We start from the raw sequence: 23,272 nt of genomic DNA, 5'->3' as shown, positions 1-23,272 counted from the left end.
CTCCAGATGGTAATGGCTCTGCACCTCCAATCAGATCATAGTAATTCATCCTATCTTCACGTCTAGTCCACATATAGATCATAGTTTGTCCACGATAGAGATACCGATATCTCCAATTACTGCCAAAGCTCTCATCATCCTCGCCAGAATCTGGAACCTCGTCGATTGTTTTGCACAGATGTTTCCATACAGAATTGTGGCTCGTAAACGCATAAAACTGTTTACAGGTGAGAAGAAACGAAACTGTATCGTCATGATCCAGCAGAGGGATCAGTGAATCGATAATGATATCTGCGGTAAGAAACTTACTTCGCCGCATGACTATTGATATCTTCTATTTGTTTTCTTAGTCTTTGGCCAATTATTTTTTTTTTTTTTTGGGTTTTGGTTGTTTATGTCTGCTCCCACTGGCCGCCTCCTGCCGTCTTCAACCAGCTGAGCTTCTTCCCTGCTCGACTTTACAATTCACCTGTACTTGTATTTTGAATTTATCTCTCAGTCGTATTGTGTCTGGTACTTTCTCCATAGAACAGACTGTAGCTATAATAAGTCCCCACTAACACCTTGACACCCGCACTTCACAAATACTCTGGAAGATATCTGGACCTGACCTATTTCGTGTTCAAATTACTGGTTTCTTGATATGTTTGACAAGACCTGGTCTATTTATTGCTTGCACGCCACAACAAAATCTATGACGTTCTGCTAGTTAAAAGATGAAACTTCAATCTTAGCTAGGAATAAACTTTCTCCCTTACAAGTACTTTGACTCTTCAATGCTCATATGATTCCAAAACTAATTGTCATACGGATAGGTATTGTGATCCAAGTGGGTACTGTTTAGTATAAATAGCTAGACGAGCATCCACGAGACACTCGACTAAAGATACTTAAGCAGCAATTTATACTAGTCGATTACGGCCGCAACAGTGGGGATCACCACCATATAAACTAAGACCACTGCCTGAATTAGGCTATGTATCAACTCTATCAGGCTGTATCAGGCTGTATCTGCGGTCGTGTTCTCTTATCGATAAGGGAGACGTTGCTACTCTGTTGACTGCAGGCTGCATATTACCATGGGGTGATCTGGCGTAATCCTTGTCCGCTGTTGGGAGTAAACTCTTGGCAGTAACAGCTTTTATGCACTCACCCTGCTGCGGTCGCCGATTTCCTATGCCGTAGCCGGAGACCTCCGTACCTAAGGCATAGCGATTGATCGAACTGGGACTCCGGTTATAACTGAATCTCAAAAAGATTAGGGCCAGGTCTTTATATCTACTAACAGTATATTACCAGATCAATTCATGGGCAATTGGAGCTGTTGCCTTTTTCCCATCATTTACATCTGGGTATGAGTAGCCAAATGTTTATTTCTTTTTTTTCAAAACTCCGCATACCCTTCATAAACTGATTTTCGATTAGAACCTGTATAGAAATATTAATAGGGTATATATAACTCTGACAAAGAAGATGCTGGAGTCTCCGGTTAGTAGTAGCTAGTATAGAGTCTTAGCGTGGTGGTATGTATAGATCTACGATCAAGATCTTATCGGCTGCGCATTTGACTGTTAGTGTACTTTTTATCTTCACACAGTGCAATAGGCAGCCTCTATGAATACTATAAAATTAGCATCTTAATTATAGTCAATTTATTAGATTTCGCTGTTGTGCTGCTTAAGAGGCGATTCAGTAAGTTAACCACGTTTTTTATGGGCAGTTTGAATAGATGATGGTGCTGTAGGGGTCAATACATGTTGTCTATTATCTTGGCCTGCCAATATTGAGTGATAGTAAGATTGATTTTCATTTGAAATCATAGATGCAACAAACAGATAATAAATAATAGTGCTGCCATTACTTCTAGGAGCATCCTCTTCATCACCGTGTTTAGAGTGGTAATTGGTAGCAATGGCTTTAGGATGCTATTCTCCTTGACGGTAATCTTGCTACCCATACATAAACCACGGAAACGTGTGCTACCAGTCCTGGTAATAAACAATGACAAAAGTCCAGGTTGCATTCAATCAACTGCAAGAACAAACTTTTTCAAATTTTTTATGATTTGTCGCTAATGGATCAACCCCGGATTGATATATGTCGATATTTAATCCTTGCATAATCTTGCATTCTGCTAGTACTCTTCTGCCGGGGTTTCGGTCGTACAATGTCAAATATCAGACTGTTACACTGTTGTTTAACAAATTATAATTGTCCTTGTTGTACTGCAGTTGAAATGGTGGCTTTTTTTTTGTTCGTGTACAAAGAAACTCAACCTGCTTGTCATTATTTCAGAATTTTAGAAATAGGCTATTTGTCATCTATTTCCAGTAAGATCAGCATTGCAACGCCCGTTGTGCATTGAGAACTAGAGCCCTGCAGCTTGCCGATTTATAGAAATCACATATTGTGTTTATTATCTAGAACCCACTTTTCCGACATTGCTCAACCAGCCTCATATATTTCTTTGGCGAGATCTCGGTGTGTAACACTCAGTAAATAAAGCTTGGGCCCCATTGCCAAGTTGACAATGGATTGGTAACTTTGTCTCATTTTTACAACTGTGCATAAATCATCGTCCAGCCATGGACAAGTAGCAAAGGCCCACTCAAATCGTGCTATACAAAGCATGGTTTCACAAATGAGAACCTTTGTTTCTCTTCATAGATCCACGTATTCATTCCGCTCGGTTCGATAATTTCTATCTCCTAATGGTTTAATATCCTGTGGTGCGGCTAAAATGATTTGAGATTTTTCGTCATTGGCAGTTTCTCGGTCTTTCTCCTTGTAATGCTCTATCATATTAGGTTCTACAAAGTACCGACAATATCGATAGATTCTAAGAAAGATCTTGTGTTGAAATCTGTTATAACAATTACAAATGATTTAGGTGATAAATTTTTCTTTGGTAATGTTAATCTCAAAGTTGATATAGGTGTGGGTCTGAATCCCATACTTCTTTCTTGGACTTCAGGTATGCAAAGTTGTAACCTAAATATACCGATACCCAAGCGCACAAAAAGCATTAGCGTCAATGTCATAGCTGAGATCTCTTCATTAGATGATGTTTTGGAGGAGAATCCCCAATTTCTACGCCTAAAGACATTGCCATTTAAACTTCCATCTGGAACTTGCGAGAGAGTATCCATACGTTATGACCTTCTTCATCCTCCAGCGACACAATCTAACAATGGGTCCGAAAGCATAGACAGATCAACTGATAAGCTTGCAAGACCGCAGTTGACTATTGCAGAAGAGGCTGGGAGTAACAATTTGGCCCGTCATGTATGGGATGCTGGACTAGCCACTTGCCAATGGCTAGTTGATAATAGAACCGTGAGCCAACGGAAACTTCTTGGATCTCCTCGTACTATAGTGGAGCTTGGTACAGGTTGCGGTCTAGTAGGGTTGGCACTCAGTAAATTATTTATCGATTCGAAGGTTATACTCACAGACCTGGAAGACGCTAACGAAATCTGCAATCGTAACATTCAACTAAATATAGCACAGACGAACAAACGAAAGCGAGATGTCCATAATGTGGCTTTCCAAGTTTTTGACTGGGATAGCGACGAGACACCAGTTGAAAAGGACAAGATTGATCTGGTCGTGGTTACAGATTGTACCTACAATCCATCTTCTTACGATTCCCTTCTCAAAGCACTCAGCATAGTGACTCGAACAGGCACCAAGATTCTACTTGCTCACAAGTATCGTGACCCTGACGAAGAAGAATTCTTCAAGCGACTTACTTTCAAGAAGCTCTTAGATACCACCGTCGACTATTATTCCCAGTCTGTTAGGCTGCTTGTAATGGAAGCTTAGAATTCTGGTGATCTCCACACATGCGAGATTATTTTAATAGGAACTTATTTATTAGCCAAAATATTAGATCTTAGGCTTTTAGGAGGAGATAAAGTGGCGCAGGGGTGTTGGACCCTGCGTCTGTTGTCAGCCGCGTATCGAACCGTCTGAAACAAAGTACGTAGTTGTAATATTGCATAAATTAATGGTTCACTGCCACTGTGACATCTAACAATTGGGGATTTCTCAATATTTTGAACCAGGAGTTTATTATAGACTAGACTTTTTTTCTTAATCTCCTCTATCTCAAGACAAATGCTTAGCAGTCATGACATCATCTATTGAAGACCCATGGGGGGACGGCACAATGAGTGGTATAGGCGGCGGGGACTTGTCTGTCCCTGACGCCAACTCATCTACTCCCAATAGTCCTGTTGTCATTGAGGAAGTTAATTTGGAAGATCCGGAAGATGTCGTATTGGATGAGTCGAAATCACATGAAGAAAAATCACAAATCCTGCAAAAAATGCTTTTTAGTGCATCCAGCAATGGTGATATTGACCGAGTCCATGATTTACTGGGTAGCGAAACAACCAGGCCATTTATTGATGTCAATCGGAAAGATGAGAATGGTAGCACTGCTTTGATATACTCGAGTTGTTTCGGCCATGATGCAGTGGTTGCTGAACTTCTAAGGTTTAGCGCTTCGCCTGATGAGCAAGATAAGCACGAGTGGACAGCTCTAATGTGGGCAATTAATAATCACCATACGTCAATTGTACGTCAGCTCATTGAAAACGAAGCATCAGTCACTTTAAAAACTTCAACTGGTAGGTCAGCTTTGAATTTCGTCACTCCTCATAGTGATATTTACAAATATTTGGAGCAGAGGGGCTACATAAACGATACAGGAGCAGAAGATGATTTTTATTTCCAAGCTAAAGACCCAAACGAAGTCGAAGAAGAGCTGTCACGTCAGTTTATGATTGAGAGTGCTGCTATCAACTTAGATGTTGATTTGGCTCATCTGAATGTAAAGGATGATGATGATGATGACTTTTATGATGGTACCACTGCACGCACACCACGTGGTGATGATGATGAGGACGATAATACTGGATCTCAGCATTTTATTTGGGAAAGATGTTTACCAGACCAGATGTTTGTATTCAACATATCAGACATCCCTCGCATTCTTAACATTGCTATTACTGACATGCAACCTCAACGAAGTCGCAGTCAAAAGCCTGTACCTGCCAATATGATATTTTTGTCTGCTAGGTACGCCCACTATTACTGCAATGAAGAGACATTAGAACATCTTTTGAATCCTGTGATTATGCGAATTCGCAGTGTCATGAATGAACATACTCAGGATATCGCATTTCTTGCATTTTGGTTGTCAAATTGCTCATTATTACTGTACTATTTACGTAAGGATCCTGGGCTAAATGCTGTTACTACCCAGTTTCAAGGCAACTTGTCACAACTGATAGGAGATATCTACGTTCTTATCACACAAGATGTTGAGTTAAGGTTTGACAAGACCTTGGATGCTAGTATTCTTGATCATGAAACCATTCCCGGCCTGGATGCTATTGCATATCAAAGTGAGTGGAAGATTTTCAAGTCCAAAGCAAAGCCATTGACACATAAAGAAGAAGTAGACCAAGTTACAAAGCCTCCCTCGCCAAAACGTAAAGCACAACCTTCGCCTAGAAACATCACATCGGTTCTTAGCTCAGTCCTGTTCGTAATGGATCTGTATGATGTGCATCCAATCATTACACAACAAATAATCTCTCAGATCTTGTTTTGGTTGGGTGCTGTACTTTTTAATCGAGTCATGTCGAACCGTAAATACTTGGCCCGTAGTCGTGCCATGCAGGTGCGCTTGAATGTTTCTGCCATAGAAGACTGGGCTAGATCAAATAACAGGCAGCCAGAACAGGTAGACGAATTTGGAAATTCCACTGCTACTACCACTAGTAAATCCAACCTTGCATATCTTTCTATTGTTGATATATGTCAGAGACATTTCAGTTCTCTTGTACAAATTCTACAGTGGCTCCAGTGCTTCACTGGGTTTGGTGATGATTTCACCAATGTTATTGCCACACTTCAACAGTTGACCAACCTGAATCCACTTCAACTATTGCATGTAGCAAAGAAGTATCGTGCTGAAGTTGGAGAGAAGGGTCTTTCTAAAGAATACAAAGCATACTTGGCCCAACTAGCTGTACATCACGAACGTCAATATACACATCATGCCACTGTGGACAAACCAGATATTAAACGAGAGATCCGCGCTGCTAATGATAAATCTAAAGGCAAAGACAAAGAGAACGTGGACAATGCTACATCGTCCAAAGTAGAAGAAAAAGTTGTTGCTACCACTGAAAAGTCCTCTACAGAATCACAATCTAATGGTAATGTGGACAATAGCTCAAGCCAGAAACCGAATAACAAACCAGAAAATACGGTTCAAAAAGCAGACGCAGCAGAATCAGATAGCAAAGAAGAGGAGCAAAGTTCTAAGGAAAAGGAAAATACGACTAAACCTGAAGAGCATAAGTCATCTGCCGAATCATCAGATGATTCTTCCAATCCAGCCATCTCAGCTGAAGATGAAGAGCGGCAGAAACAACCGGTCCAAACCACTTTCACAAACAATGATTCTGAACGAGACGAACAACCTGGAAAGTTAGAGATCTATCTTGATGCGTCAGAGGTACTTCCCTTCATCATTCCTACTTTAAGGGAAATGATTGTGACTTGGGGTGCTGGTCTTGGTGGTGTTAATAAACAGCGAGCCAAAAAGTATGAGCCTTCACTTCCCACCGACATCATCGATAAGTTTGATTTGAGCAAGGAAGAAAGCGACGAGTACAACGACGCAACTCTTTCTTCTACTACTGGGGCATCAGCGCTCGATGGTGGTGACACCAGTATGTTCCAGGCTTTAGCTGTCCCTCAGCCATCTGTTCATAAGTCTTGGGGAGACGACCCCAGTGTCACTGATGACCTGGATGCGGGTTGGTAATAGATACATAATATACAGCAATAATAACTGACAGTACACTTTTCCGTTCAAAGTGGTTTTGGGGCGGAACCACAAACCCATAATACTTCTCTTCTTATAAATCACTCTTAATCTGACTTTTTGGCTATAGAAATAAATATTTATGGATCAGGAGACCCCACAGCGATAGACAGATATGCATTTAAAGGTTTGGTTCCCACATGTGCGACCAATAGCAGCATATGCACTTCACCAGTGAATGAACGACCAAACATAGACCTCGAAATCGACCAACGACATCTCAACAGCATTAGATCTAACCGTCCTATCAAGCACAATATGTAAGTGTCATTCCATACTGGCAGTTGGAATCTTAAGCTTCAGTTTTGTCTTATGAATTGGGGCCAATTGTTTTGTAGCATTTTTCGAAACCAACCACGTGCCGATAAATGTTGCTAATCCTGACCATCGAGAACTAACAAATATTCCAGGTCGGAAGTAGACTATGCGCCGGCCTTTGCACCATTTTTTGGTTTTGCAGGGTGAGTAAAGACATTTTTTGTGGTTTTCGCAGGTTTTTGATTGCTGGATGTCTTCAATATAGTTACCTTGTCTTTTGTCTCTGGATGAGCTCTTAACGCCATTCTCTTAAAAATGGACTGGTGTTCTCTCTCGGGAGTATCAAACTCTTTATATTGGATTGTTGGGCCGTTATACTTGGCCTCAACCAACTCTTAATTATTGAGTTTAGCTCATGATCCTGTAATCACTTTCGAAGGTAGACTATATGGTCTAAAGTAGAGACTTTCTATTGGGAGGCTTTGAGAATGCCGCTGAACTATTATCGATAACTAACGTATATAGATGTGCTGCTGCTCTCGTATTGAGTTCGGCTGGTGCCGCCATCGGAACAGCCAAGAGTGGTATTGGTATTTCGGGTATTGGTACCTTCAAACCTGAATTGATCATGAAATCGCTTATCCCTGTCATCATGTCCGGTATCTTGGCTGTCTATGGGTTGGTTGTGGCAGTGCTAATTGCTGGTTCACTTTCCCCAGATGCTTCATACTCACTTTTCAACGGATTTATGCACTTGGCATGCGGTTTGTCTGTCGGTTTCCCAGCTCTGGCTGCTGGTTATGCTATCGGAATTGTTGGTGACGAGGGTGTTCGTCAGCTCATGTTGGAACCACGGCTCTTCGTCGGCATTGTCCTTATTTTAATTTTTGCCGAAGTTCTCGGTCTTTACGGAATGATCATAGCCCTCATTCTTAACACCAAGGGAAGTGGCTAAACCAGTGGCTAAACCAGTAGACTTTTAATATACATTCTTATCTATTTTTTAGGCAGACTTCAGGATGGCGCTTCCTGGAAGGTAGGGCTTTGTCTCAACCCCAATAGTGCTTCACTATTTGCGTATCTAAACGTTATATTGGTGAGTATATATATAAGTACAGTAGCTAAGACGTAGTATCCATGGTATCACCTGAGGCAGTTGTAGTGGCTGGAGTAGTAGATGGAACAGGCGCAGTAGTGGCGGGTGCTTGTGCTGGAGCAGCTGGGTTGGCAATAGTTTTAACTCCGCCAAGAGTGGCAGCACCGGCGTCGTTGACGAGATTATCAGAGTATTGAGAAAGATATTGCACACTACGATTAGCATCCCAGAAAAGTGAGTAACTTCGCTTAACATCCTCAACATCTACAGTTTGGGACTTGCGTTTTGTCGCAATAAGATTAGCTACAGTGATCAGATTGGCAGCATATCGCAATGACGTTTCTTCGCCAATTTTGGTTAGAATGGCTAGGGCATCAACAGACACATCGACCTCTTCTTCCTGAGCTCTAATCGACAAAATCTGTTTGATTTCTTCAGGGTTGTATGGAGTAGTGGAAATAATAATCACCCGGTCAAGCAAATCAACTGGGAGACCGTGAGGTGACTTGTAGTTGGTACCTCTGGTACGTGAAACGCCTCTATTAGTGGCCATAATAACAATAGGCGATAAATCGTCTTCAAGAGCTCTGTTGATATAAGAGAAAGATTCAATATCCAACATGTGCACTTCATCAATAAATAATACTCCAGGAATAATCTCTGCTTTGCCCTCTTCCCTCCATTCGCTGACTTTTGTGTTGATTTGATCTCTGACTTCACTACGAATCTCTCCTGTATCGCCGCTGAACAAAGCTAAAAATCCTTGGCTTCTAGAATTGATAACATCAATCTCATGCAAAGAGACTGTATGAACGACTTCTTTACGTCGCTGTAGTTCTCCTTCTGGGCATTGAACGAATTTGGTATCGGCAGACATGGCATCGTAATCACGCGACCTAGTATATGAGCGACCCAGCTTTGTGATCTTTCCAGAAGCCTTGTCGATAGAAACAACATCTCCTGCCGTGACCTTTTCCTTAGATAGCGAGTCGATCATTTTAGTTCCAAGCTCATACACAGTCTCCATATCCGTGGTTTTTATAGTGAGTTTACCTTGCTTTTGACCACCAGCAATGGAACGATCAACTTGGATTTCTACAACCTCACCCTCAATGAGCTCGGTTTCCTCCTTGATACGAACACCAATGGACTTCCTAAATGCTTGAGTAAGGGCCTCGGTTTTCGATAGCTCGAGTGAAAAAATTTCTGAACCTGCCACAGTTGTGAATGGAACATCGCTGCCCAAAGATTGTGAGATACCCATTGCAATGGCAGTCTTACCAGTCGAGGGGGGTCCAGCAACCAAAACGGCTCTTCCAGCGATTTTACCTTCCTTAATCATTTGTAGAACTACTGCAGCTGCTTTACGAGCCTTGAGCTGGCCAACCATACCTTGACTCGAAGGTCGGGGTTGCAATCCATCGCTTTCTAATCCAAGACCAGTAATGTGAGAATGAGCAGCAATGAGGTTGAGACCTCGGAGCTCTTTTGCTTGTGCAATAGTTGAAATAGCCTATAAACACCTGTTAGTAACGCTTTGGGCAAACAAAAAAAAAGCCTGTATCATAGGCTCACTATATATTGCACGGGATTTCCCCGCTATGTTATGCGCTTCTTACCATCACTTCTGTAATTGCCCCTAGAAACCTTTACACGCTATGGGTCGGTTTATATTTGATATGAAATAAATGTACATTCCCGAAATCTTCAAACCATCGTGAACCCTTACCTGAAAGTTTCGAGCCGCATTAAGTGAGGCTCGGACCAGATAGTGGTTAAATATTCCAACTGGTCTTAGGCAAAGGCACAGGCAACGGCCCATCCGACTGTTGAAATATGACCAGCCTCGTATGACAGTTACAGTAAGTCCCATGCTGATCATATAAACATTGATTGTGAATATGCCTGTTGTATTTTCTAATAATTTGTGTAATATATCAAGCAAGTCCAAAGCTTACCGTAGAACAACCTCTAAATCTCTCTAAGTCTCTCTAAGTCTATTCTTATAGCGATCCTGCAATGCCAACGAAGGAGTATTACACCTAGTATATTAGTACATATATATCCCCGAGACCCCCTGAGGAGATTGGGACTCCATCTGAAATATGATGAATGTAGACGGGTCTCTAACACGGGCTCGTCTGGACTTTGATCTATATTGCCCTACGTGTATCCTCAGCTTACTCCACTGCCACTGCACTTGGCAAATCGGCTAGCTCAGAAGCGTCGAATGTTTCCACTTAAGCATAGCCCTCTCGTGCCTCCACTTAGACCGATAGTCTTTTCCGTCTATCTGCGCCCGATAGACCACTCTCTTCCATGGTCCCGTACGAAGTCAACGGTTCAACTTGCCCGGCTTCCACTGTTGACTCAACCGCTAAGAGTTTCTCCTGGACCGCCTACTAGCATCTCCTGTGCCAGTAGACCCAGTTCGTCTAATCCTTCCCAAAGGTGGCCAATTTGTGCCCATCCTCATGGATGACACTGTCGACCCGTTATCCATAGGAAGACCCGTCCGTCTCTATACCAGCTGTGACAGAGACCTCAGACCGTCCACCCTCTCAGATAGACCTGGCTTTCCGACTTCCTCTGAAGCTTGAGTACCTGCGACGTCGTTCCACGATATGGTATTCTGAACCATTCTGGTAACCGCAGGAGCAGTCCCTGTAAATGTAGAGAGGTTCCGACTGTTGTGACGGAATCTGGAATCTGATGATGATGACCCGAATCACGGAGATCATGGTTGCTTGATGAAGTGGAAAGAGTGCAAAGAAATGTAATAAATATAAAGAATTCCAAGTTTTGGTATCTAAAACGAGGCACCGTCAATAACAAAGAGTCGTTGTTCGTGAGCTTTGATCCATGATACTGCAGCACGGACGCTCTGGGAAATAGCCTCCTTGGTCGTGGTCCCCGTAACACAATACATCTCGAAATAAGGTGTTACCCATGCGAGAGCAGTAGTATTGGGCCGAGTGATATAAAAGATTTTAGCATTACCGCCAGTTCGGGAGTGAACGGCAGGATGAAGCTCATGATAGAGGTTCATGAGTTTGTATCTTGCTGCAGGATCATGATAATGCAATTCCAAAGACGGCATGACAAACTGGACATAATTTTTCGATTTGTAAAGAAAATGTCGGATAAGAGGGGCAGGTATATCCATTGGTTTGAAACGATCCTTCCGCAGAGCCTCTCGAATTGGACCCAGGAGTGACTGTTTGGTAAGCTGTGACACAATCTCATTGCGAGCTGTTTGGAGTTCATAAAATGCGGTCTTGTCGGGAGAAATGAGAAGAAGTGCAGTGTTGTCAGCAAAAAAATTTATATATGCATGAAGAAAACCAGTAGGATTGAACTTGGGAAGACACACTGGCATCCAGTGCTCACCACCATCTTTCAACGAAGCTGATTTGAAAAGTAGCGAGAATAGCAAGTAGAGATCTGGCGGATGTAGACTATGACGACGAGGCCGGACGACTGATACAAGTCGAGAATCAGCCACTATCATTCCGTACAAAAGGTTTGAACTCCTACAGTCCATAAGCACATTATTTATCTTATCACGAACAGTCTTGCGGAGTTTCAAACATTCCAAGGCTCCTAAAAGTACAGGTGGTGATCCTTTACACATCTCTTTCGTGAGTGTATCTAGTACTTTCTCAGTGCTACCGAGCAATGGTCTAAGATCAAAATTGGGCCGTCGCTCGAATTCTCTGGCAATTCGAGTTTCAGTTAATGCTGAAAGAATTTGAGCATAAATGAAGTCTAATTGTTGTCTCAATTGGGCTTCAGACTGTCCTAGTTTGTCAACTGCGACCAAAATAAGATTTTTCTCTACTAAGAAAACAAATGATGTACGACCAGCGGTGAATGACTTCAAGTATGAGCTCTCCAGAGGAGACCCATTTTGATTATTCTCACTAGCTTTGTTGGAAACTCCAGATTCCATCCCATTTTCGCTCGGAGATTCAAAATATGACATAATTGTCTGTAAAATGCCTGTATAACCTGAAACCTGTTCATCAGTCCCATATGTTGAATAAATAAATTTTCCTGCCTTTGACAGAACAAAATACTGCTTGTCATGCCGAAGAAACATATCTGATTCCGAGCTCTCAGTCTCCTCTACTATTGATTGAGCTCCATCGACTCTGGATGACATATTTGCTTTTGAACTGGTGTTATTATTGGTTGATAGTGAAGTGGTCGGTTGGGTTTTGGTAGTATCTGGAAATGTAAAAACAGGCCCTGCCGCCTCAGACCCACTATCATTAAGCGATAGAGACTCCAGACCCACAGCACTATTATTGAGTACTTCTGATAAAAGTTTTGTTAAGTCAGCAGTACTGGAAGCACCTGATTTCCGTGACTGGGGCACATCTTCTTGGGCCACTCCAGGTTCTAAACTCAATGCTGTGGTGGCAGGACCCTGTAATTCACCAGACCGTTCCAACTCGCTACCATCTCCACCCTCAGCTGACGTTGTACTGGCAGTCATTTCATCTAGAAAGGATCTCCTGGGTGCTAAATAATGCTCATCCACTGTCAACAAAGAGACATTCGCGTTGGAACTAGTGTCGCTAATGCTGTCACGGCGATTGGGGGTAGCAGATTCTGACAGATCATCTCTCATAGGTTCAGGGCTTGCAACGGATAATATTTCATCATCAGTCACAGGTTGTATGACCATAGTCTAGCTCTGAGACAGGTGTCTGTCTAACGTGCTAATTGTGTTTTTGTGGGCCACCATCTGTCTTACCGGAGGTGATATGATGCAGCTGGATATACCCCGTAAAAGGTTTTGACGTTTAAAAGAAGAAGAATAAAATAATATTATTATAAAGGGGTGAAAGTGGATAAGTAGATCAGTCAAAATATGATCTAAATAGTTGCCAGTCACAGATACTTGTTTCTAGTAGCTATGTTACCTCTACTAGTTAATATCGCATTAGTATTCACACATTAGCATGTTATTGGCTGTGAACTTCATGGACATTGACCTTCATTTATAATAGTTGGTTATCAACCTTATCAGATCGTAATCTCACGAGTGCAATCTTAAGATGCTGCAATAGGCAGGTATAACTCACAGACTTATTGTTGCTTGTTCCAGCTAACAGTCATGTGATTCCTACTCTTCTGCATATCTGTATCAACAGCTTTTGCACTTCAGCATCAACAAAAGGAATTTCTTGATACGCTGCAGTGCATGTTAACTATCGGCCCCGTTACAAACGTTGTGTTTACAGGTGAAAATAGAAAAGTATTTGAGAACAGGATATAGTCTTAATATGGTTGCTTAATAATTGCGTAGAGTCTTATTCAGATTGTCAGACTCAGCTTATAGCTTCGGTCCGCTTATCGTATGTAGCCAATATATAACACATATAGTTATGTGAGCTATTTTAGGCTGCCAGACTTACAGTCTTTATTGGATTGGAAAAAAGATTAGATAATGGCGGTGATATAACTATTCTCATTGAGAATTAGAACAAGATTGTACCAAAAATAATATATATTGGTCTCCGTTTAACTGAACCTCGCGCTCCTGATCTTCGAGGACAATGTAACTCAGAATTCTTCAAGATGAAGTAGTTGTTACATTAGAATTGAACGAAGATACCACAAGCCTTATGTGTTCGCAATACTACATAATGACGTTTGTAAGAAGAGGATATTTGTGCAACACACTCATATAGTTGTATTATTAGACTTCTAAGATAGCTCACTGGTGCTCTCACCAGAGGTTGATATACAACCAGAATGAACAAATTGGAAAGAGTTTGATTCGAAACTGGACTTAATTATATTTATTGCTGAATTTCATTAACTATGAAAGAAAACCTTCAAAATATCTATTTAAGAGAGTTGACTTTGATTTTACCTTACCGCTATCTATGCATGATCATGCTTCCATTCTGCATATAAACTAAACTGCTTCCGCTGAGAGGAAGATCACGAACTGATGAGTTGTAAATCATATAACATCGACCAACCAAAATAGCATGGTATTTCATTGCATTGGATCATAATAAACGACTAATACCAAGTTTTTCATTCTCCACCCTCTATTAATAGCGAATAGAATTTTTTCACTCTCGTCAACCTATCCTTATATTCGATTTGTTCGCGATAAATCACTGGCTTCGAAGCAAGAGGGACTGTAGTCGTCTATTATTTGCGCGATGGATGTCCTTTTTACCGCCACAACAACTCATGTCCATCATATTTATCGTGTACTGAAAGCTATCAGTGTTACTGGAAAGGAGGCTTCAATCACAGTTTCGGATCAAGGTTTGAAAATTTCGGTTGAGAATGCATCAAAATCGTGCCAGGCCCATTTGTTTTTGAACGAGACTCTATTCTCTGTTTATAAATTCCGTCCAGATCTTTACAATGAATTAGAGACTAATGATAATATCAATGCTGGTGACGCAACTCCATTGGTAGCTACATTCAATATCTCACTTCGTGCCCTGACTGGATGCCTCCAGATATTTGCAGACTCCACTGATAAAACGACCAATAGTACAAACACGGCCAATTCTGCCGGAGGCAGAGACTTTTCACAAAGGGAACGACAGAGAGCTAATGGCAATGTTGGTGGCAATGGTAAATTAAATGAGATTTCTGTCAGTAACCAGTGCCTTTTCGTGTATAGGGGTCCTGGCTATCCATTTATGATTTATTTCACTCAAGGTTTAAATGCCGCGGTAACGACAAAATGTGAACTTGCCACATATGACCGTAATGGATCTTTTGACAATCCCGAAAAAACAGAAATGGAAAATGACTACGACGACGAATCTCAAGATGCTATTACTATTGATCCTAATTCGATAGTTCAGAAAGTTATACTTAAAGGAAATGTCATGGAAGACGCCCTGAAAGAATTAGACGCTATCAATACCTCGATTATAACGATTAGAGCTTCTGCTAAAACTGCTCCTCATTTTACATTTATTAGTGAGGGCGAGCTTGGTAAGTCAGAATACTCATTCCCCAACGAAGGAAAGATTTTAGAAGTGTTTCTAGTAGCTCCTCCTGGCCAATTATACAATGGAGACATTGATTCAGTGATGGATAGAGATGATTACGATACAACGCCAGACTGGGTAGTTGTCAATAGTTATGCATTTGCCACATTCAATCTTATCCGCGAGACGGTGTTTTTGGCCAATAGAATCAATATTCGATGCGATGCGCTTGGTGTTATGTCAATTCAGTCTTTGTGTGAAGGAGAACCTGGCTGCCAGAGTTATATTGATTTTAGATTCCTGCCAAGTGAAGAGTAACGAAATCTCGAAGATTAAGTTTTCTGGTCCCGAGTAGGGTGTATCTCAGTCTTTAAGACTCACTTCTCTAGGCTTGACGTACTCGGATCTAGAAATATTGGCTGGAAGAGACGAAATAATGGAATGCAGGGACTACTATTAGAGATCGTCGGTCCCTGCATGACGAAGATGTACTGGCCAAAGAGCACGGCTGTGCTGTACTCTCACTATATGGTCCAAAAAAAAATTTATGTTGATCTATTGCTACCTTACCCTGAAATTTTCGAAACCCATATTCGTGCAAGTTTCAGTGCCAAAATCGCACTATCAAACCTCCACTTATTTCATTGGGTCCGTTCATTAAATATCCTGCCATCCTGTCCTAAGTAAAACAAAAAAAAAGAGGAAACATGGGTGCTGAAGCAGAGACTAAGAAAAGAAAGCTGTCGGTGGAGCAGCTTGAATCATCAAAAAGACCAAGGCAGGAGGAGGATGAGTCGGCACAAACTACTACAAGCGTAGTAGAGGTCACGTCGTCTATTGCTACTCCTAGCCAGTGTTTCTACAAGGTATCAGTGTCTTTATATGTTTCCTTAGCTCCTGTGCATCTGAACGATCCTGTGTCGGGCATAAAATCTCAACATTTAGACCCATTGCTGATGACATTCTTCCCAGAGGCTGGTGGGGTGGTTTTGGCTCATTATAATTTAGAACTATGCGGTCAAGATAAAAGACCTGCTAAAAGTTCATCCAAGCCATCTGATGACTTGGATGGTGAAACTGACGAGTCCGGCCCCATCGCCGTGGCTAAAATCATGTATGATAGTCCATTTGCATTCATGTGGATCAATGTGGACCTGTTAGTATGGAAACCTCGAGCTGGCGACATTGTAGAGGGCTGGATTAATATGCAATCTCCATCACACATTGGTCTATTGATTCATGATACATTTAACGCTAGCATCAAAAGGGATGCCATTCCCAGGGATTGGAGATTTGTTCCTAACCAAGAAGACGAAGCAGAAGATGGTGAAGACCACACACCTAATGACCAAGAGCAGGAGTCCGCTGAAGATGTTACTGCTGCCACAACTGGCATAGAAGAAGAAGGGGTCAATGATGAGAAATTGATTAATACAAGTGCTGAAAATAGTGGCACAAGTAAAGCTAGCAAAGGAGCCCTAGTGAGCCCACCGCGTTCGCTGGGATACTGGGTCGATGGCAACGGACTGCGTGTCGATGGTAAGCTTAACTTTACTGTGAGAGTTTTCAACGTATCTGGTAGAACAGTCTCAGTACAAGGTTCACTACTTAAACCAGGCGCAGTGAAGGAAGACCTCACCCAGCCCTACAGAAAAACTGAAGATGATATCCAAGTCCATGGCGTTCCAAAAGCTAAGCATGTCACCTTTGTTGACGACTTAGAGGCTAGCAGCCAGTCCCCGAACACTGGCGATGACTCCAATTAACCTTACCATTATCATCGCCCTCCCATCCACACACTGCATGACAACCGAACCTGTATTTTATTTATAATTTTTCACTATTTAAGAAGACTCTTGAGTTTTCAAGCCTTCACCCCTGTAAGTTGGGACTCTGTCCCAGGCTTACAATCTCCTGCTACGAGGTATCGGATCGTTAATTATTCAATACAACTTAACAAACAAGAGATCGAGATTCTTCACATAGAGCCCCAAGCCCCCGAGGAACTTGGACATCTGCTTCAAGACAAACAATATATGCTACTCAACAATGTATTTACAGTTTTATACGATCACAAGCTAATGAGACCACATTACAAACCGCTTATTGGGAAGCGAAGTAGTTAAGGAGAGTGTCACGCTCAGCAGAGTCGACACCCCAGTCCTTAACAACGACACAAGAGCAGCCAACGACCTTGCGGGCATTACCCTCTCTGTCGAGTTGGCAGAGACCAGCCCACTCACCGAGCTTCTTGGCATCAGAAACCTTGATAAGAGGGATCTTGGTCTCAGGCTCGTTACAGAGAGCCTCGACAAGGCGAATGTAAGACTCCTCAGTCACAGAGTCGCAAAGAACAGCCATATGGGCTTGGCCGGCAGAAAGAGCCTTGGAAGCCTCACGGAGACCACGAGCAAGACCGTCGTGGATCAAAGCGTTCTTGAGGACACCACGGAGAGCATCTTCAATGGAGATTCCTCCGGGAGCAGCGGTTTCAGCAGCAACTTCAACCTCCTCGACAGCGTTAACTTCCTCGATGTCAGACTGGTAATTGTTAGTAATATTCCTTATTAAGGGTAATCCAACATCAAAGATTTGACTGGGTTTCAATCGAATGTTAACTAGGTCGAGATTTCATGGACTAAGTTAGGACAAGCTATTGCGTAGTATGAGGAGATGTGTAATATTGAATTAGTAGCAACACCGTTCATGATCTAACTCTCATATCTACATTTACCACCAACAACTTCTACCTGAGATGAAATCTGTTCCAGTCAACCAACGAAAGTAGAGTCCAACTTACCATTCTTAATTTTTTTTAACTTATTTGGACTTCCTCGACAGGATATTTGTAATGGATTGAGATTCCGCTCGGTCCTTAATGTGTTGTGGGTTTCAACAATACTGCAAGTCCGAATAACGGTGAAGTGTTGAAACTTTTCAAGCACTTTGAGTGTACATTCTAGAACAAGACGGTTTATTTCCTAATTAGGTAATCTGGAACAATGAAATGTAGCAGTCGTATCACATGACCTGTATCTGCAATATGCAGGGACCGATTTGGTCGTGGTGTACCCTCGGTTTGGCACCGTGAGAGCATCTTTCGCGGCAGCTAGGACAATATTACAGATATTATACTATCTAAAAGGGGGGCATCATCAGACGGATAAGTCGCAATATATGTATAGAGTTGAACCGAGAGCTGGTATATAATCAATAAGAAGAAGGGTTAGGCTTGGGACAAAGGGAGGAATATAGGTGAGATGGATTAAATAGCCAGATGATAATTTTTAATTACTTAGAAGCTAACAGTCTTCTATAATGTCCCTTACTGCGAGTTTGTATTTATAACTATAAGCTCTCAGGCTGCGGATAGTATTTCAAAAAACAATTGCGGCGTAAGCCATTCCCCATGCGGCGCATGAATCTTTGATTAACTGAGGTCTGGATATGATGCAGGGCATTTCTTGACGCGTTCACGACGATCACTGTTTACATCTAAACAGATAATTATATTGGTGGGTCTATTAGGAACTTCCCTTCATGTGGTATAAATAAATATTTGGTAATGTCGCTTTTTTCACAGAGTACAGGTATTCTGACTGAACACCTTGGATATGTGCCGATAGCGCTCATTGATGAACTCATCAACGCGGTCAACGATATTTTGTACAAATGCACACTTGCAATAGAGGAGTTTCTTCAGAAACGATATGGACCAAGGAGCAATTCTAGTAAAAAGGTTTCTGATCAAGATATACAACTAGGTACCGCCAAACTAGAGACTCTGCTTGAATCCATTGTTGATCGCTGTTTTGATAACTTTGAGCTTTACACATTACGAAATATCCTCACGATCCCTGAAGATCTTATTACTGAAGGTTGGATTCGTCTCAAGCATCATCGTGGAATTGATTTTACCAGTGTTGACTCGGATTCTTTGTCGGACTTGGATGATGAGATTGAAAGACTTGAAGCACAGCTCTATTTTGAAACGCAACTAAACGCCGCCCTGAAACAGAAACACCAGCAGACTTTACAGGAGCTAGATACATTTCAAAACCTCAAAACGAACTACCCGTTTCTATCTGCTTCTCCTCCATCTAGTCAGCAACTTAAGGATACGATTCTTTTCCTATCTTCTCAATCTATTGGACTAATCTCTAAATTGGAGCAAACCGAGCAATTGTACAAAAGTCGGCCCCTTCGAAAATCTCCTGCCAGTATTCCACGAGAAGTGTACATTGACCAGTTTTCTCGCCGTGCACTTGAATCAAGTGGAGTGCAGGTGATTTCTCACGTTGAGAAAAAAACAGAACAAGATGTGCTTAAGGCATTACAAGCTGCTTCATTCTTCAAATCCGACTCTTCAAGTCGTGATTCATGATGGTTGGTATAAGGATTTATTATGTGCGCTAAATCTTTGAGTGAAGAATTTTTCTTTTATTTCTTATAGTGGGCACATTTTATCTGGTTTATATCGACGATAACTGACATATCTACTAGTACTGGGGAAAGTGTGCTCAAGCACTCTTGGGAAGGTGTTCTTGAAGTTGGCTATTAATATCGAGAGTCTCGAAGTATTAATATTGTACTTCTCGGCTTGCTGAACAAGCTTACCAATGTTTCCTGTCAAGCTAGCCACAACAGGTGCACTGATCATGTCAATAGGGCCACCGATGAGGTTGGAAATACTTCGGCACCATTAGTGACTGATTGGACGAATGGCCCGAGGAGAACGTTTCCAATAGCTTTGGAAATACCAAAGGTAAAAGGTGCCAATGCATTAGACACAGTGCCAATGGCATTGTCAATCTGGGAATCAAGACCGGTGATGACGGCGGTAATGGCATCAGCAGATCCATGGAAATCACCATTTTCCAACTGTCTTGTCAAGGTCTCAACAGTCTGTCTGAAGTTGATGACTCCACTTTCAACGCCGTCCAAGAGTGCAAACTGACGAGTGGCCAAAGACACATCATCTCTCTTGCTTTTCTGGGAAGGTGTCCTTGAAGCTGGGATGCGAGGTAAACCAGTCTGCTGGTATCAATATTGTACTTCTCGCTCTCTTGAACTAGTCTTCTGATGTTTCCTGTCAAGCTAGCAACAATGGGTGCAGTAATCATGTCAATTGGCCCGCCAATGATGTTGGACAGAACGACCTCAGCTCCATTGGTAACCGATTGAACAGATGGGCCAAGAAGGACATTGCCCACAGCCTTGGAACACCAAAGGTGAACGGATCAAGCGCATCAGAGACTGTTCCAATGGCATTATCAATTTGAGAGTCAAGACCAGTGATAACAGCGGCAATGGTGTCTGCGGAAGAATGGAAATCCCCCGACTGAAGCTGTCTGGTAAGGGTATCGACAGTCTGTCTGTAGTTGGTCATACCACTTTAAACACCATCGAGAAGAGCCTATTGAGGAAGCGATGCAGCATTTGCAGCGCTGATGGCAATCAAAGTAGCACAAATAAATCTGTAGGAGACCATTTTAGTTAGAGAGATGATGTTTTGAATGAGCGAAAAAGTGTTTCAAAGTTGGTTATATGTAATGAATGACTGAAGTGGGATGAGTAGAGAGTGGAGAAAAAGAAGCTGTTTCTTGGAATTTGGCCTTCATTTTATATTCGTTGTTGGCCCTCCTGCTCACAGTGCTGGAGGTGGTTCATAAATATGAAACCATTGGAACATGTTTTAAACTGAAGAACCAAGCTAAGATAATCAATCTCTTTTAAGGTTTCGATTACCGGTCGGTTTCAACTTTATAAGCGATATAGTAGTTATCTATGTGTCTATCTACACTGTTGAGTACTCATACATCCGATACAGCCGTGGAAATTGTCTTCAGGCAAAAAGTTATCTTAACATTTGTGTCAGGTATCCGTTTTAAATTCATTTGAGCGTGTTTAAGCGTGTATAGGTGATAATAATAATAATTTGCTAATAGGCTGTCCTGTGTCCTGCTCGCGTAATGTTTTCGAATTTCTAATCCCGTTACATGTCGATAGCCATTCTATACTGAGTATAGACTAGCTAAAGCTTGGCTATGTAGTACAGTTGTTCTACGAGGCTTCTAAAGCACAGCTTATATAATGAATAAACGAATCTTAGTCCCTCCACTTTGTTTGACCTTCATTAACCAATTTCAGGAATTAAATCGAAACATGTTCCTCGCTCGCCCCGAATCGAGGTCCAGGTCATGAGCTGCCTAATCGCCAAACCCCAGGATATCGCCAGGACCTGCAAATTTTTTTTGTTTTTTTATTCCTTTTTATTTTATTGTTTTTAGGTAAAGTATTCATCCTAACATTTGTTATTGTTTGGTCTATTGCCCACTTAATTCAGAGACATTCCTGGTCCTGATAATGTACCCCGCTTAGGAGGCTTATCTTATCTTGCCGCGGGGCCGTGTAAAAGACGGCCACCAGTTTTTACAGGGGTTTCGAGAGTTTTTCCATGCTGCAGGGCCAAGCTTACATCGCCCCTTGAACGCTTTAGGCCTGGTCAAGTTAGGCGGCATCGCATGCAGTTACTCATCTGGCAATGATCTCAATGGTCTCCTGTCGGTTAAGCGGCTGCTGCAGAGTATCAGAGGTCGTCCGACAGAAAAACCTCACCGGCTTTTCTTCGGTACCCACTCCAGTTAGTGGGACTCTTCCCAATACACTTTAGGATTTTTTTTTTTTACTTTGGCGTTAGCATAACATTCAAGTCATGCATCCATATACTAGGCAAGTTTAACTAGCACGTCCTTAACCGTGATTAACCGTTTTTTTTTCTCCTCCACTAATATTTTTTCCACCCCTCTACAATAGAGCCCTTCTTCAACTGTTCAGGTAACTAGTGATCATCCGGCACTTTGCTCTCGTAGTAATATAGATATTCCGAATGCATGCGGGTCGAAGCTTCATAGCGGGGTCAAACCCGTACCCACTCGTTACCCCCACCAGGCAGTGAAACAGTGGAAATGAGTCAATCGTCTTCAAAGTGGCATGGTTTCTGAATTGTCGAATATAATAAAAAAAATTCTGTATGGTCAAATAAATTTCTTACTATGTATTTTGCATTGTAACATATATAGAATAATCCTTATCTTGTCAAGAAGATAAGAACCCAAGTTCGTTTGATAAAGCGGTTGGCTGATTGGCGGAATAGAGTTTGCAGATAAAAGTGAGTTGCCAACTGATGTTCGAAATATTTGCCCAAACCGGTGAGAGGATAAAATCATGACCAGCATCAACTGAAACTGGTCGGTACTATCAGCCAGTAATTCAAGAATATTGGATTTTCCACGTCACGATCTGCTTGTACATCCTAACTTGTTTCGCCAAGATGGTATCATGTATTGCAGTTGCTTTTTATGATATTAACTTAATTATCCAAGCAGAGTAGAGCAAATGAATAGTCCTGTCACATTACTTTTTCCTTTCAGTTGGATTTCTTGATCTGGGTTTCCATATATAAATATATGATTATGTATCTGAAAACTGACTTCCCCTGATGTACCCCAGATCTTGATCTCGTCAACTGGTCATCATGTCAAAAGCAAATGAGAAAAAACTGAACGTTGAGTACTACGGAGACGATGTATCTGTGATTCCCAAGGAGGACGATGTACTTATAACTGAAGACAATAAATTCGGACAAACTGAGCGGTCTTTGAAATCAAGGCATGTTCAGTTTATAGCTCTGGGTGGTTGTATAGGTACTGGTCTGTTTGTGGGATCAGGAGCTATTCTTCAAAATGGTCCTGGAAGTTTATTGTGTGCATATATTTTAATGAGTTTTGTCATCTGGAGCGTGAACAACACGCTTGGAGAAATGACTACTTATCTGCCTGTCAAGGGAAATTCTCCTGGACTGATGATTGGTAGATACGCATGCCCTGATCTCAGTTTTGCTGCCAACTATATCTATGTCTACTCGTTTGCATTACTAGTACCATCAGAATGTGTTGCCGGCGCCATTGTAGTTGAATATTGTAAGTCCTAGGTTGATGATATCTCTGTTATGCTTCCTTTCTAACTAAC

The 23,272-nt window shown here is 41.8% G+C and overlaps 8 protein-coding genes across 8 annotated transcripts; 6 read left to right on the top strand and 2 right to left on the bottom strand.

The window, feature by feature from the left end:
- Positions 1 to 2,790: 2,790 nt before the first annotated feature.
- AWJ20_4988 (uncharacterized protein) lies at positions 2,791 to 3,825 on the top strand (the record flags this gene model as incomplete). The annotated part of the gene is made up of 1 exon (XM_018882096.1): positions 2,791 to 3,825. The coding sequence occupies one exon, from the start codon at positions 2,791 to 2,793 to the stop codon at positions 3,823 to 3,825; it is 1,035 nt and encodes a 344-aa protein (XP_018736509.1).
- A 307-nt stretch (positions 3,826 to 4,132) lies between these two features.
- Positions 4,133 to 6,847, top strand: AWJ20_4987 (uncharacterized protein; the record flags this gene model as incomplete). Its single annotated transcript, XM_018882095.1, has 1 exon — positions 4,133 to 6,847. The coding sequence occupies one exon, from the start codon at positions 4,133 to 4,135 to the stop codon at positions 6,845 to 6,847; it is 2,715 nt and encodes a 904-aa protein (XP_018736508.1).
- Positions 6,848 to 8,286: 1,439 nt separating this feature from the next.
- Positions 8,287 to 9,651, bottom strand: RVB2 (RuvB family ATP-dependent DNA helicase reptin; the record flags this gene model as incomplete). Its single annotated transcript, XM_018882094.1, has 1 exon — positions 8,287 to 9,651. The coding sequence occupies one exon, from the start codon at positions 9,649 to 9,651 to the stop codon at positions 8,287 to 8,289; it is 1,365 nt and encodes a 454-aa protein (XP_018736507.1).
- A 1,419-nt stretch (positions 9,652 to 11,070) lies between these two features.
- Positions 11,071 to 12,954, bottom strand: MON1 (Mon1p; the record flags this gene model as incomplete). The annotated part of the gene is made up of 1 exon (XM_018882093.1): positions 11,071 to 12,954. One exon carries the CDS (start codon positions 12,952 to 12,954, stop codon positions 11,071 to 11,073), a length of 1,884 nt encoding a protein of 627 aa, XP_018736506.1.
- A 1,495-nt stretch (positions 12,955 to 14,449) lies between these two features.
- RAD17 (Rad17p) lies at positions 14,450 to 15,559 on the top strand (the record flags this gene model as incomplete). The annotated part of the gene is made up of 1 exon (XM_018882092.1): positions 14,450 to 15,559. The coding sequence occupies one exon, from the start codon at positions 14,450 to 14,452 to the stop codon at positions 15,557 to 15,559; it is 1,110 nt and encodes a 369-aa protein (XP_018736505.1).
- Positions 15,560 to 15,948: 389 nt separating this feature from the next.
- RPA43 (DNA-directed RNA polymerase I subunit RPA43) lies at positions 15,949 to 17,007 on the top strand (the record flags this gene model as incomplete). Its single annotated transcript, XM_018882091.1, has 1 exon — positions 15,949 to 17,007. The coding sequence occupies one exon, from the start codon at positions 15,949 to 15,951 to the stop codon at positions 17,005 to 17,007; it is 1,059 nt and encodes a 352-aa protein (XP_018736504.1).
- A 1,799-nt stretch (positions 17,008 to 18,806) lies between these two features.
- Positions 18,807 to 19,625, top strand: MTW1 (MIND complex subunit MTW1; the record flags this gene model as incomplete). The annotated part of the gene is made up of 1 exon (XM_018882090.1): positions 18,807 to 19,625. The coding sequence occupies one exon, from the start codon at positions 18,807 to 18,809 to the stop codon at positions 19,623 to 19,625; it is 819 nt and encodes a 272-aa protein (XP_018736503.1).
- Positions 19,626 to 22,778: 3,153 nt separating this feature from the next.
- Positions 22,779 to 23,234, top strand: PUT4 (proline permease PUT4; the record flags this gene model as incomplete). Its single annotated transcript, XM_018882089.1, has 1 exon — positions 22,779 to 23,234. The coding sequence occupies one exon, from the start codon at positions 22,779 to 22,781 to the stop codon at positions 23,232 to 23,234; it is 456 nt and encodes a 151-aa protein (XP_018736502.1).
- Between the last annotated feature and the right edge of the window lie 38 nt (positions 23,235 to 23,272).

This window comes from Sugiyamaella lignohabitans, chromosome D (assembly GCF_001640025.1).
Source record: "Sugiyamaella lignohabitans strain CBS 10342 chromosome D, complete sequence".
In the NCBI taxonomy this organism is placed as follows: domain Eukaryota; kingdom Fungi; phylum Ascomycota; class Dipodascomycetes; order Dipodascales; family Trichomonascaceae; genus Sugiyamaella; species Sugiyamaella lignohabitans.
This window is presented reverse-complemented; position numbering and strand designations above follow the sequence as displayed.